The 12,918-nt window shown below is 37.1% G+C and overlaps 3 protein-coding genes across 9 annotated transcripts in view; 1 reads left to right on the top strand and 2 right to left on the bottom strand.

Annotated features, from left to right (window-relative positions):
- Positions 1–12,918, top strand: part of LOC105234186 (tyrosine-protein phosphatase non-receptor type 23) — a 33,710-nt gene that overhangs the window by 3,125 nt on the left and 17,667 nt on the right. The window lies entirely within an intron of this gene.
- Positions 2,526–4,070, bottom strand: LOC115065782 (odorant receptor 67d). The gene is made up of 4 exons (XM_029548497.2): positions 3,197–4,070; positions 2,940–3,129; positions 2,727–2,882; positions 2,526–2,657 (listed from the first exon to the last, which is right to left on the bottom strand). The coding sequence occupies exons 1-4, from the start codon at positions 3,955–3,957 to the stop codon at positions 2,604–2,606; spliced, it is 1,161 nt and encodes a 386-aa protein (XP_029404357.2). The 5' UTR covers positions 3,958–4,070; the 3' UTR covers positions 2,526–2,603.
- LOC125775317 (odorant receptor 67d-like) overlaps positions 5,159–12,918 on the bottom strand; it is a 12,846-nt gene continuing 5,086 nt past the window's right edge. The window contains exons 2-5 of one of the 7 annotated variants that reach the window (XM_049448437.1): positions 6,016–6,831; positions 5,769–5,958; positions 5,534–5,689; positions 5,369–5,472 (exon numbers count right to left, since the gene is read on the bottom strand). In XM_049448437.1, coding sequence (XP_049304394.1) covers positions 5,416–5,472; positions 5,534–5,689; positions 5,769–5,958; positions 6,016–6,776 — 1,164 coding nt within the window. In that variant the 5' untranslated portion in view covers positions 6,777–6,831 and the 3' untranslated portion in view covers positions 5,369–5,415. Of the gene's footprint in view, positions 5,473–5,533; positions 5,690–5,768; positions 5,959–6,015; positions 6,849–10,462; positions 10,539–10,599; positions 10,756–10,834; positions 11,025–11,090; positions 11,936–12,918 lie in introns of those variants that run through there. The other 6 variants (XM_049448436.1, XM_049448431.1, XM_049448438.1 and 3 more) reach the window with 6 other exon arrangements.

Raw genomic sequence — 12,918 nt, 5'->3', positions numbered from 1 at the left:
CATAAATTGGAAATTTTCATATTTTCTTAGTCTTGCCATAAATTCTTTTACAGATTAAGGGCGTTATAAAAATGAAACTATAAACCAAATCAAATGAATTATTTGAGTGATGTTCAGAATTTTATGCGAAACGGTTTCCTTTGTTTTACTCAAACCTTCAAACGATTCGGCAATTGATCAATAGCAACACGCCCAGTTTCAATAGGTATTAACAACACTGCTCGGAGCAAAAGAATTCTTTATAACTCTCCAACTTTGGACACAAACTGTAGTTAATAAAGCGTGATCCATTTCAAAGTTCAACTTTTTTAAAGAAAAAACACTGAAACTTCAAATCTAATGGGAAATGTTTACTATCATTCGAAAGAACATCTTTGGCATTTATTTTTTGAACATTATATCTTTCAAATGTTGGATATGTCTTAGCTTGGCCATCCGTTGAGTTCATTTTTCGATGACTCGTTCGCGCATTTTGACTGGTAACTGGCGAATGATCCGCGTGATGTTTTGCTCCAAGGCCAATGTGATGTCACAGGATCGAAATATTCTCTCAATAAGTGCATTGATTGTTGGGATGTGTGAGATGTAGCGCCATCTCGTTTAAACCAAAGGTCGCTGAGATCACGAGCTTCAATTTCAGATATCAAATAGTCGGTCGCGATAACAGTCGCGCTTGAATGTTACGTTTTCACCAGCATCATTTTTGAAGACACATGAACCGATGATTCCACCGACCCACAAACATCGGCAATTGCTATTCGAACCTCATTATAGTTGGGAAATGAACATCTATTCTATCTCCATTAATTGGGGATTCGGAACATCTACATAATTCTATCGTCATCAATTGGGGACTCGGATTCAACATTTCCTGGTGTTATGCTTTCACTGCTATTTAGAAAGCTGGAAAAGTGTTCCTTCCATAATTTCAGTATGCTCTGGGCACCAGTCACTAGATCGCCTCTGGGGGTTCTGCAAAAGTAAGCTCCGGTCTTAAAACCTTCTGCTAGTCGTCGCATTTTTTTGTAGAATTTCCGAGCATTACCCTGTCGGCCAGCTATACTCCATACAAAATTTATATTTTATAGGATTTCTGACGTTTGTAGGTGTCAGTGTGTCACATATGTCAGAACGTAGAGTATGTATACTACACAATATATATCAAATATGTGAATCATTTTACTCACTCACTTGAATCGGTATGTAAATTGCGACTTAGCTTATCCAATACGAAAACTAAGTGCTGTTCAGAGCGAGTGCCTTAGTATTTACCCATGCTGACGTGCATGACTTGGTAACTGGCTAATTGTAAGCTTTTGGTCAGTAAATGGTCTCAGTTTTGAGTTTTTTGTTTAATAGCCAAGGCCTTTAATGCAACACTATTGATTGTTACCTACTGACTAACACAAGAAAGAGCGCCATTGCAGTTATTGGATAAGTGAAAGGTATTGCTCAGCCATAAACATCTACCTTACATACATTGGTGAGGCGTATGTATGTGCAATTTCAATGAAAATATCTTACTTCAGTACAAGAAATGTGAACAAAAGAAATATTAAATAATCTCCATGGAGTTTTTCTAACATCTATCTGCTTATATGTATATATTCACGTATTCACGTATATTTATGTGTTCGTGTATTGTAAAAAAAGCGTGCATGAATATACTGCCGATTGTCGAAAAATGCTGCTAAACTACAAGTCTGAAAAGATTCAGTTAATTAATCCGTTTTAAGTTTACTTATGTTGCTATTATAAATCTGCACATATTTACGGCTTTGTGAGTATTATAAATAGAGTCAGAGTAATTAAACTTCTGTCCAAAAAATACAAATTTCAACCAACATATGAGAGTCAAAGTATATAAGCAATTGCAGCAAATTTCCGGCTGACGCGAATGATAGAACTTTGTTTTGTATTTTTCACCCTAGCTGACCATGTCTGTTCAATTGTCAGCAGTGGAAGATAACCTGCCTGAACCAACTGAAGACTGGACATTTGCAAAAATGAAGCTCTAGTGTCGCTTCAACCACTTTTGTGGTACGTCCTATTCCGTAGGTTTTTTAAGACCTGAGGTGTTACTTTACTCTACTCTTAGCTGCAACTTAACAAGTTTTTGACGGTGAGATCTTAGGGATAAGCTTCATAGAGAACCCTACTATGTTTCTGTTTTCCGAATTTCTGAAGGCAAGATATTAGGAATTAGTTTCAAGGAAAACTCTACATTATTCCTACTTTTAATTTATCCGAAAAGTATAATCTTTTTTGGTTTAATTGAGCCCGTCGAAGTTGACCTCCGACCTACCTAAGACTTTTGATCTCTTCTCTGTAAACACTACCGCAAAATAGTTTTATACGATCTGACGTGTTACTCTAAAGTCCATTACTTTAAAGAACCTTTGAAGAAGCTAAAAATCTAAGATAGTAAGAAGGAAGCTGCATTTAAGGCACTAGCATAATATACTCAAATTTGCATCACAATGACAGCAGGAAAGTAAACTATTTGGAATTACTTTTAATAATATACATATTTGAGAAACTGTGCTTTCAAATGAACCATTATTTAGTTTACGATTTTTAATGCTGCTTTCAGTGGTTTAGCTTCACTCGTTGAACTGCACGACCATCATAGCTAAACTGTAGATTGAGCGTGTGATCTAAAAACACAGCCAAAATTTTATATTATACTTGTGTATGTATATATTTTATTTCGTAGTCAAATTTACCTTAAGCGCAGTATTCACTGACAACGGCTCAATGCCCGCTATGGTTATAATGCGTGGCACCTGCGACTCCATAAGCATTAAGCTTACTGTCTTCTGATCGCTAACATCCAGATCATACCAGTTGATGTCGTAAATTCCATCGCAAAATTGATCATTCTGTAAAAACACAACTGGAAAATATTTGTTTTATGTTCGCTATTTATATATATTTACACATATTTCCACACGCGTGCCCAGAATACTATACATATATAACCAAACGAAACAGACGAATATGTAGGGATAAGCACCGGGCCAGTATTTCAGCATAATTATAAGCAGTGTGGTCAAGATGCCCAATATGGTGCATAATATGTGCGAGGTAATGGTCCAGAAGAAAATCTGGTTGCATTTATCGTTGAAGCTAAACACCAAACAAATAATTGCATCTTTCTTTATATAAAATGTTGAAGTTTGTAGCAAATACTCACTCCAAGTAGTACTGATGCCAACCAGCAATGTCATTAACCATTGCCTTTATACGTGTATCCTGCTTATTCTCGTGCAATACTTCATGTAGATCCTCGACTTTAAGTGCGAAAATATCGTAGAAGAATATCGAGTGTGTTAGAAATAGAAAGACGTATAAGTCGGCACCGTACAAACCGAACGCCGCTACGAAAACACACAATATATTATAACCAATCGTAATGAAATAGCCATGATCTGTGTCCAAATCCACATACGGCATCTGACACATAATTATTAGATGCCTTTCGCCCTTGAATATGTATAAGAAGATGGGCGTGACCAGCGCTAGCACAGCAGACACGAAATATACTAAGCCACCAATGATGAGAATATTCTTCATACTCTGGTTCCATTCGAATAATTTCGTCTCATATTTTGTTCCTAACGCTTCGTATTTTTTGTAAATGTTCACAAGGTCCATTGCCAGTTCACGGTATAATTTTGGATACAATAGTATGGAAATTATTTTGACCACACCTTGAGTGGCGCAACTGATTGGTGAAAATACATCTAAGAGCACAGTCCAATCGGTTTTCACATCCTTCCAAATCGTGTATATTGAGATAGTAAAATTCCAAGCGATCGCCACCAAAACAAAACCGACAACATAATTAAATTTAAAATTCTCATCGATAACGTCTATACCGACTAAGCTGGAGCTTAGCCGAATTATTTTGAGCAATTTACAAAAGTTGTCTGAAGGTCGCGTTTTAGTTTGCATATTGCAATAAATTTTCGAAAGTGAAATATCTGCGACGTCCAATATTCTTGAAACTAAAGTGTTTACTAAGTAACATGCTTAAATAAAAAGGTGTGACTAACACTGCATTGGTCATATTCCCACGCCTGTCTTTCAGCATTTTTCGACATGCTAATAGAGTCATTAACACTTCAAATTAATTGCAACATTTATTAATTGCGATGTGATTTTAAAAGAAAATTGCAGAGAAAATATTATTTGTAAATGTGTGTAAATGACAGGTATTTCCGTAGCCTAGCCGAGCCGAGCAGAGCGAAGCCAAGACGTTTTACTGAATCTAAATTATATAGTATATGCATGTACGAGGTATGACAATTAAGTCTCATTACTTAATTGTCAAATTTCCTACATATAGTACATTTTAGCATCTAGAGCTAAAACTTGAAAGACATCGATTCATCTGTACTGTTGTCTGTACTGTTGTAGAGGAGCTATTGGTCTTTCAATAAAAGTAGTCCTTTAGTTTTATACATAATATTTGGCCAATTATGCTTTATAAGGTCTCGGTGTGTGTTAGGGCCTGGGAAAAAGATACACTTGCGAATGAACTTGAGAGGAGAGCATTCAGTTGGTGGAGCTCCTCAGTATCTATAATGCTTTAGGACCCCACCAACAACGGCCTTTTGTATCAAATTGCATATGCTTTCTTGATAAGAATAGTATGGGTTCCAACCCTTAGCATAATTACAGGTTACTGCAAAGCTGAAGACTTTGAGAGTACAGGTATACTCTCAACACTATCACTAGAAGCTTAATACGTGGTAATACTGAACATCTGGGTTTGATGAGATCCGGGAGAACCCCCAGCAACTGTTTGCTTTGGAAAGTTTCTTCCAAAGTAGATCGCTGGAGGTGTGTTGAGTTCTTAGATCATTATATTGCCAGTGTTTATTGCTATTGAAGTCGTTTGAACGATGACTTCAACTATTATCTATACTACAAAATGGAAGGAATGTAACTATCAGATCTCATCTATAAAAACAATCGCTGTACAGTTTTTTAGGGGTCAGCTTAGATATTTCCAAAAAATATGTTATCTGAAACATCAAAATATAGCAACAGAATTGACTACAAATAATTATATTTTATGGGTGATATACTATACACCACTTGCTATTCACCATTTTGTATAAAAAGGTGTAAAGAATTTATTTCTTGTATACTTGGAATAAGCAAACTAATAGTAGAGAAGTTCTTGACAATTGGTATTACATTACGTTCAACTTGAAAACAATCAATCCAAGAAGTTTATAGTTAACCAAAGTAATTATGACTCTTTATTTATGTTTTCTGTGTTGACCTTGAACTTGAAATTAATTTAATCGTGGAAATTTACTTATGTTAACCTATATGTAAGAACTAATAAATCCAACATCCATGCACCTTTTCCTGTTCTACAAATATTTTCAATAATAACTTTTATTTATTTTGGAAACGTAGCACCATCATAACCAAACTGTAAATTGTCCGTGTTATCTGTAAAAATGAAAATTTCATACCAAATATAATCCACTATAAATATTACCTTTAGACTCACCTTGAGTGCTGTGCTAACGGATAAGGGTTCAACTCCCGCGATGGTTATATTTCGTGGTGCCTGCGACTGCATTAACATCAAGCGAATTGTATTTTGATTACGCACATCTAAGGCATACCAGTTGATATCGTAAACCCCAGTACAAAATTGATCGTTCTAATGGCAAATAGTAGAAATATATTAGTATTCAAAACACTGTGATTGATAAATGTGTCATTATGGAAAACATATTTACACATATTTCAACACGTGTGCCAAGTATGCAGTACATATATAGCCAGAGAAAGCACACGAAAAGGTAGGTATAAGCACCAGGCCAATCCTTCAGCATGATGATGAGCAGGGTGCTCAAGATACCCAACGTGGTACATATAATGTGCGCGGATATGGTCCAAAAGAAGAGCAAATTGCACTTATCATTGAATCTATGGTGGACACATGATTAGACCCAGTGATTTATTTGGCATATTATGAATACTCACTCCAAATAGAACTGGTGCCACTCTACAATATCTTTAACGATTTTAGTTTGACGGTCTTCCTTGTCTTCATCTTCTAGCAATTTGTGTAAATCATTTATTTTCAGTACTAATATGTCGTAAAAGAATATTGAGTGTGTTAAAAAGAGAAGTAAATACAAATCACCGGCATATAACCCGAAAGCGGCAATCATAACACATATTAAACTGAAGGCATTGTTAACATAATAACCATAGTTAGAGTCCGCTCCGAAACCGGGAACTTCGCAAAGCAATATCAGATGATATTCGCCCTTAAGTACATACATGACAATGGGTGTGGATAAAATAAGCATGGCTGTGATAGAGTAAACTATTGCGCATGCAAATAGAATTTTTTTCATGCTCTTATTCCATTCGAGCAACTTCTGTTGATACTCCCTTCCCATCTGTTGATATTTCTCATAAATTTGTCCGATGTCCATAGCTAATTTTCGATACAATTTCGGATACAAAAGTCCTGATATCAATTTCACCACTCCTTGTGTGGTGCAGCTCACCGGTGAGAAGACATCAAGCAACACCGTCCAATCTGTCAGAACATATTTTCCAATCATATATATCGAACAGAGGTAATAACCGACAATTGCGGCAATAACGAAATATGTGTTTAAATTGATTTTGTAATCCTCGGCGGTAATATCTACACCGATAATTCGAGAACAAAAACGTATAACCGAAAGTAGTTTATAGTACATGTCCGACGGCTGTTTTTGGGTTTTCATCTTTTCAAAGAAACTAAACTGCTAATATATATAAGTCTAGTGGTTATTTCGATACCTTTAACTGACTCTAGAGCCTGAGTGTCAATTTAAGTTGAACTTTTGAATAAGGTGTGGCCCAGTAAGGGCACGCTCTCACGGTTGTCTATTTACGACGTATTAATAGAGTTATTTACACTTCATAGTGGAAAATTAATTGCAAAGGATATTTATTAATTGTGATGTTAAAAGAAAATTGCAGAGAAAAGTATTATTTGTAAATGAATGTATATGACAACCACAAATGGCTTGCCAGGTATTTCTGTTGCCTAGCTGAGCCGTGCCGTTTTACAGAAGCTGAATCATACACAAACATATGCATATATCATTAAGTGAATTAAATATGTATAGTTTCACCTAAGTCAGAAGTGTAGCGAGCTATAAATTAGCTAACATTTTTTATAAAAATACTCGGATACTACGCCGGAGGCGTCGTTTTAGTATCCATAGCTCATACTTGAACGATATCGATTGATCTATGTTGTTGTAGAGCAGATAATGGCGAAAGATGCGGTCTTTCAATAAAAGTAGTTCTTTGGCTCAGTGGTAACACAGTTCAGCCAATTATGAAAGAACTTGAGCTGAGAGCATGTAGTTAGCTGCACTCCTCAGTTACTATGCTTAGTACCAAGTACCAGTACAGCCACGCGTTTTTATTTCAAATGAGCCGGTACGGTCGCGAAAGTTGCTATCAGACTCAAAGAAACTGAATACTTCCGAATCTTCGCACGCTTTGATATCATACCATCATATCATATCATCTGTATTATCGATTGCCGATTTTTCTCTATCGCCGTACCTGTTGGGAGAATACGGGTGGGAAGAAGATTCTTAAAGGAAACTATAGACGATAAATAAGCATCAATAGGTGTTTCTATCCTTAAGTTCTTTAACCATATGTTCGAAGCTAGTTAAGAAATGTCTAATTTTAAACATAATTTCAATGGAAAAACTTACTTCTTGATAAGGTATGTATAGGTGCCAGGCCACCTATGCAAAGCTGAATTGGAGAGTACAGATAGCTTTTCAACTTCTTCTTCTTTACTGGCGTAGACAACGCTTACGCTGTTATAGACGAGCTAACAACAGTGCGTCATGCCTCTTACTCTGCTTCCACCGGAATCAAAAGCCTTCAAAGCTGGAGTGCTCTCTTCTCTCCCGACTACATGACCTACCCAGCGTCGGAGAAGTTGTGTCCGATTCTGACGGAGCCTTGATGTTGCTCAAAGTCAGCTCACGGCTGTGTAAGCCAGATATTACACTTACTTGTATACTGTCGTTCAGCAGTATGTTCTGAACATCAGCGACTAGTTAGTCGGTCAACTTCTCATACGCTTCATACTCACTCATTTTCGCTTCCCTCTTCTACTCTCAGTATCTATCCCACTCCGTTCGTGTTGTGGTCGACCGCAATATTGCGAGGTAGGCTGTCCGCTATCTCTTCACCGCGAAAGGACAACCCTCATCGTACCAGTTGTTCCTTCGACCCTTTCGAAAACCAATAGTTTCGTTTACAGCTGTACGTAAGAAGTTCCATAGTTCCCTTTTACTGAGTAGCTGAGTGCTCTCAGGGAGCTTGAGATCAAGTCGAGTAGAAAACCGCATCGCGATGGTAGCTTCTCAACGTCGTACCTTTCCTGTGCTTGATGACGTTTGCTTTATAGGGATTGGGGCGTATCTTCGCAAGATAGTTCGTGGTCCGAGTCGATGTTAGGTTCTCAGAGCGTACGTACGTGAAGGACACTGGAGAGGTGTCATCCATCTATCACAATCTGATCGATCTGGTTACGAACTTTTCGTTTCAGAGACAGCCAAGTAGCTTGATGAATTTTCTTGTGTTAAATTTAGAACTACACACAACCATTTTTCGGGCCTCTGTGAAGTCCATTAACTTCAGCATAATTGGAGAGGTTCCGCCGTGGAGCTGAATATTCCAAATGTTGTACTAAAGTTGCTTCTTTGCCCACCCTGGCGTTAAATTCGACAATTAAAATTTTAAGATCGTGGCGGGGCAGTTGTCATAAGCGCGCTTTAGCTGTTCATAAAAGACATCTTTAATCATATCGTCCCTCTCTTCTATCAAGGCGTGATCGCAAATCACTGTTATGTTGAAAAATTTTGCTCTGATGCGGATTGTGGCTATGCTCTCTTCCATCGGAGTGAATGCCAGGACCCGACGACTTAGTCTTTCTCTCCCCACGAATGCCATACCGAATTTGCGCTCTTTTATATGGCCGTTGTAATGAATGTCACAAGGTCTCGTCTCGGTCATTGTCTCGTCCATCGCATTTCTTGGACGGCGGTATTGTCAGTCTTTACTTTTACGAGGACATCAACAATGTGGGCACCGGCAACTTCCCAAATTAGGGACCGGACATTACATGTGAATGCCTTTGCATCTTAGTCGTCATGAAAAGTGGGGTCTTTCATCCGAGACTGCTGTTTCTTTTTCATTGGTTGTGGCTTCTAAGTGGCGGGTTCCAAACACAGCACATAATCTTGCTAAGCGAGTAGTGTAAAGTTTTATACACATTTATATAACGAGCCGCACCTCTGGTGAACAGAGGCTGCAATTAGACTTCATCGAACCCTTAAACCTAATATGTCGGAGTGGCTTCGCTGAAGCTTCCTCTCTTTTAGACGTGACGTGACACGTTTACAGGGTTCGCGGCGAGGATGCAATACGACTGTAACTGCTTCCCAGAAGTATGACTGTACTCCATTAGGTCCACCTCAGCCATCAGTAAAATCTTCATGCGTTCTATTACTGACAATCTGGGTGTGACGAGAGCTCGACCAGCAACAAGCAACTGTTGGCTCTAGAAAGTTCCTTCCAAAGTAGATCGCAAGAGGTGTTGTGAGCTCTTTCAGCATTACCTTGTCGATGTTCAATGCTATTTGATGGAATGAGAGATGGAAACATCTCAACACTGCCTTCCTGGTATGTATGAATAAAAATAAAACGCCTAGGCTAGACTTCGACACGCATATGCTGTCTTGAGGATTAGCTAGGAAACCTACCCTTAACCGAACTATTGTACAAACAAGTATAACGCGCAAGTATAATATTGTCTAGTCTGCCGTTCATTAAGTACACCTTTGGTATACCATTTTGTGTTGATGCGCGATAGACCACATGTTTCCCAAAGATCTCATAGATAGGAGTAGGGAATTTTTTTCCTTTATTAAGTTTAATTTCCTCCGTATTCTCTGAGTTAAATGTGACCTGTGTGAAAAGAATGGTAACAATCGGATCTCATTTGTAAAAACATTTGCTGTACATTTCTTTAGGGTTCAGCTTAGATATTTCCAAAAAATTGCTATCTGAAACATCATAAGATACCAACTCAATTAACTACGAATGCTTAGATTACATCATCCCTGAACCACTTGTTATTCACTATTTTGTTTAAAAGAAAGAATAATAATTCACTTTAAGGGAAGATTTTGACACGGTTGTTATAACAAAATAATTTAAAAAACTTTATACTGCACCAAAGTAATTCTGACTTCTTATTTATTTTTTCTGTGTTGACCTTGAACTAGGAATTAATCTAATCGTTGAAATGTTTTACTAGACATCACACTTATGTTAACCTACGTAAGCACTAATAAATCCAATGTCCATGTACTCTTCTTCCTGTCGCACATATATTTTCAATAAAACCTTTATTTATTTTGCAAACGTAGCACCATCATAACCAAACTGTAAATTGTCCGTGTTATCTGTAAAAATGAAAATTTCATACAACATATAATCCACTATAAATATTTCCTTTAGACTCACCTTGAGTGCTGTGCTAACCGATAAGGGTTCAACTCCCGCGATGGTTATATTTCGTGGTGCCTGCGACTGCATTAACATCAAGCGAATCGTATTTTGATTACGCACATCTAAGGCATACCAGTTGATATCGTAAACCCCAGTACAAAATTGATCGTTCTAATGGCAAATAATAGAAACATATTAGTATTCAAAACACTGTGATTGATAAATGTGTCATTATGGAAAACATATTTACGCATATTTCAACACGTGTGCCAAGTATGCAGTACATATATAGCCAGAGAAAGCACACGAAAAGGTAGGTATAAGCACCAGGCCAATCCTTCAGCATGATGATGAGCAGTGTGCTCAAGATACCCGTCGTGGTGCATATAATGTGCGCGGATATGGTCCAAAAGAAAAGCAAATTGCACGTATCATTAAAACTGTGGTGGACATAAACGAGATATGCTTAGATTTAATAGTTTATGTAGCATATTATGAATACTCACTCCAAATAGAACTGGTGCCACTCTACAATATCTTTAACGATTCTAGTTTGACGGTCTTCCTTGTCTTCATGTTCTAGCAATTTGTGTAAATCATTTATTTTCAGTACTAATATATCGTAAAAGAATATTGAGTGTGTTAAAAAGAGAAGTAAATACAAATCACCGGCATATAACCCGAAAGCGGCTATCATAACACACAATAAATTGAAGGCATTGTTCACCCAATAACCATAATATGAGTCCGCTGCGAAACCGGGTACCTCGCAAAGCAATATCAGATGACGTTCGCCCTTAAGTATATACATCACAATGGGTGTGGATAAAATAAGCATGGCTGTGATAGAGTAAACTATTGCGCATGCAAAAAGAATTTTTTTCATGCTCTTATTCCACTCGAGCAACTTCTGTTCATACTCCCTTCCCATCTGTTGATATTTCTCATAAATTTGTCCGATGTCCGTAGCTAATTTTCGATACAATTTCGGATACAAAAGTGCTGACATCAATTTAACCGCTCCTTGTGTGGTGCAGCTCACCGGTGAAAAGACATCAAGCAGCACCGTCAAATCTGTCCGAATATATCTTGCAATCATATTTATCGCACAGAAGTAATAAGCGATTATTGCGCCAATAACGATATATGTGTTTGAATTGATTTTGTAATCCTCGGCGGTAATATCTACACCGATGGTTCGAGAACAAAAACGTATAACCGAAAGTAGTTTATAGTACATGTCCGACGGCTGTTTTTGGGTTTTCATCTTTTCGAAGAAAGTAAACCACTAATATGGGTCTAGTGATTGTTTCGATAACTTCAACTGACTGTAGATACAAGAGTATTAGAAATATGAGTGTCAATTTAAGTTGACCTTTTGTCCAAGGTTTGGTTACACTCTCACGGTTGTCTATTTACGACATGTTAATACCTGTGGAGTCATTTGCACTAAATCATTGCATTATTTATTTATAAACATAATTTATTGCAATTAATATGTAAAATCTTCATCTGTGAATGGTAATTTTTAACTTATGGCCTTTTTCTTGTAAAATATATTGTATGAGCTCTTGATAATTACCAAGTACTGGTTGGAGTAGATCTCTAAAGGAGATCATATTTCATATATTAGGAAAGAAATATTACTAAGCTTGCTTAAAAAGATGAGTGCGATTTCGTTTCGAAAAGTAACTTTTGCTACTTGTACGATGCACTGGAAATGTCTGTTTGTTAGGTTCAAGGAAATTTTCCAAAGAAGTGAACGCACCCTCCGGGCTGCATTCCAACCTTATCACTATATTTTAGTATACTGCTGAGTGAATTACCATTTAAGTGTTTAAATATTATTCTATATAACTTGTGGCATAATGAGACATATTCTCGATAACTGGTTCCCACACCGAAATTTTTTATTAGTGCTGATAAAAGTCTTTGCAATACTTTTTTTCCATCAACCTTCGTCCATATCATTCACCCACTCTGTTACCCTAAACGGTCACATCTTTTCTTTTTCAGGGGGGATCTTTTTAATCAAATTTTAACTTTTTTTTTTATATTTATATACATACTAATAAAAAATATAAACATACCTGTACCCATTTTGGTCGACCACTGTTTAGGCAATCCATTTTTTCCGCTAGAGAACTTTATTCTATGCAGTTTGGGAAAACTTTTTCATCAAATGTAAATCGTATATTTCCGAAATTTCTATGAACGGCAAGTCTACGAGACCATTTGTTGTGAGTGGCAAAAACAAGTGGTTAACTTTTCTAATTGCGCCAATGGTTCTTTTTACTGTTGAGCTTTTTCGCGTGGACGATTTCTTATTTTGTC

Source organism: Bactrocera dorsalis, chromosome 2, assembly GCF_023373825.1.
Source record: "Bactrocera dorsalis isolate Fly_Bdor chromosome 2, ASM2337382v1, whole genome shotgun sequence".
In the NCBI taxonomy this organism is placed as follows: domain Eukaryota; kingdom Metazoa; phylum Arthropoda; class Insecta; order Diptera; family Tephritidae; genus Bactrocera; species Bactrocera dorsalis.
The sequence above is the reverse complement of the archived record's forward strand: the minus strand, read 5'-3'. Positions and strand labels throughout refer to the sequence as shown.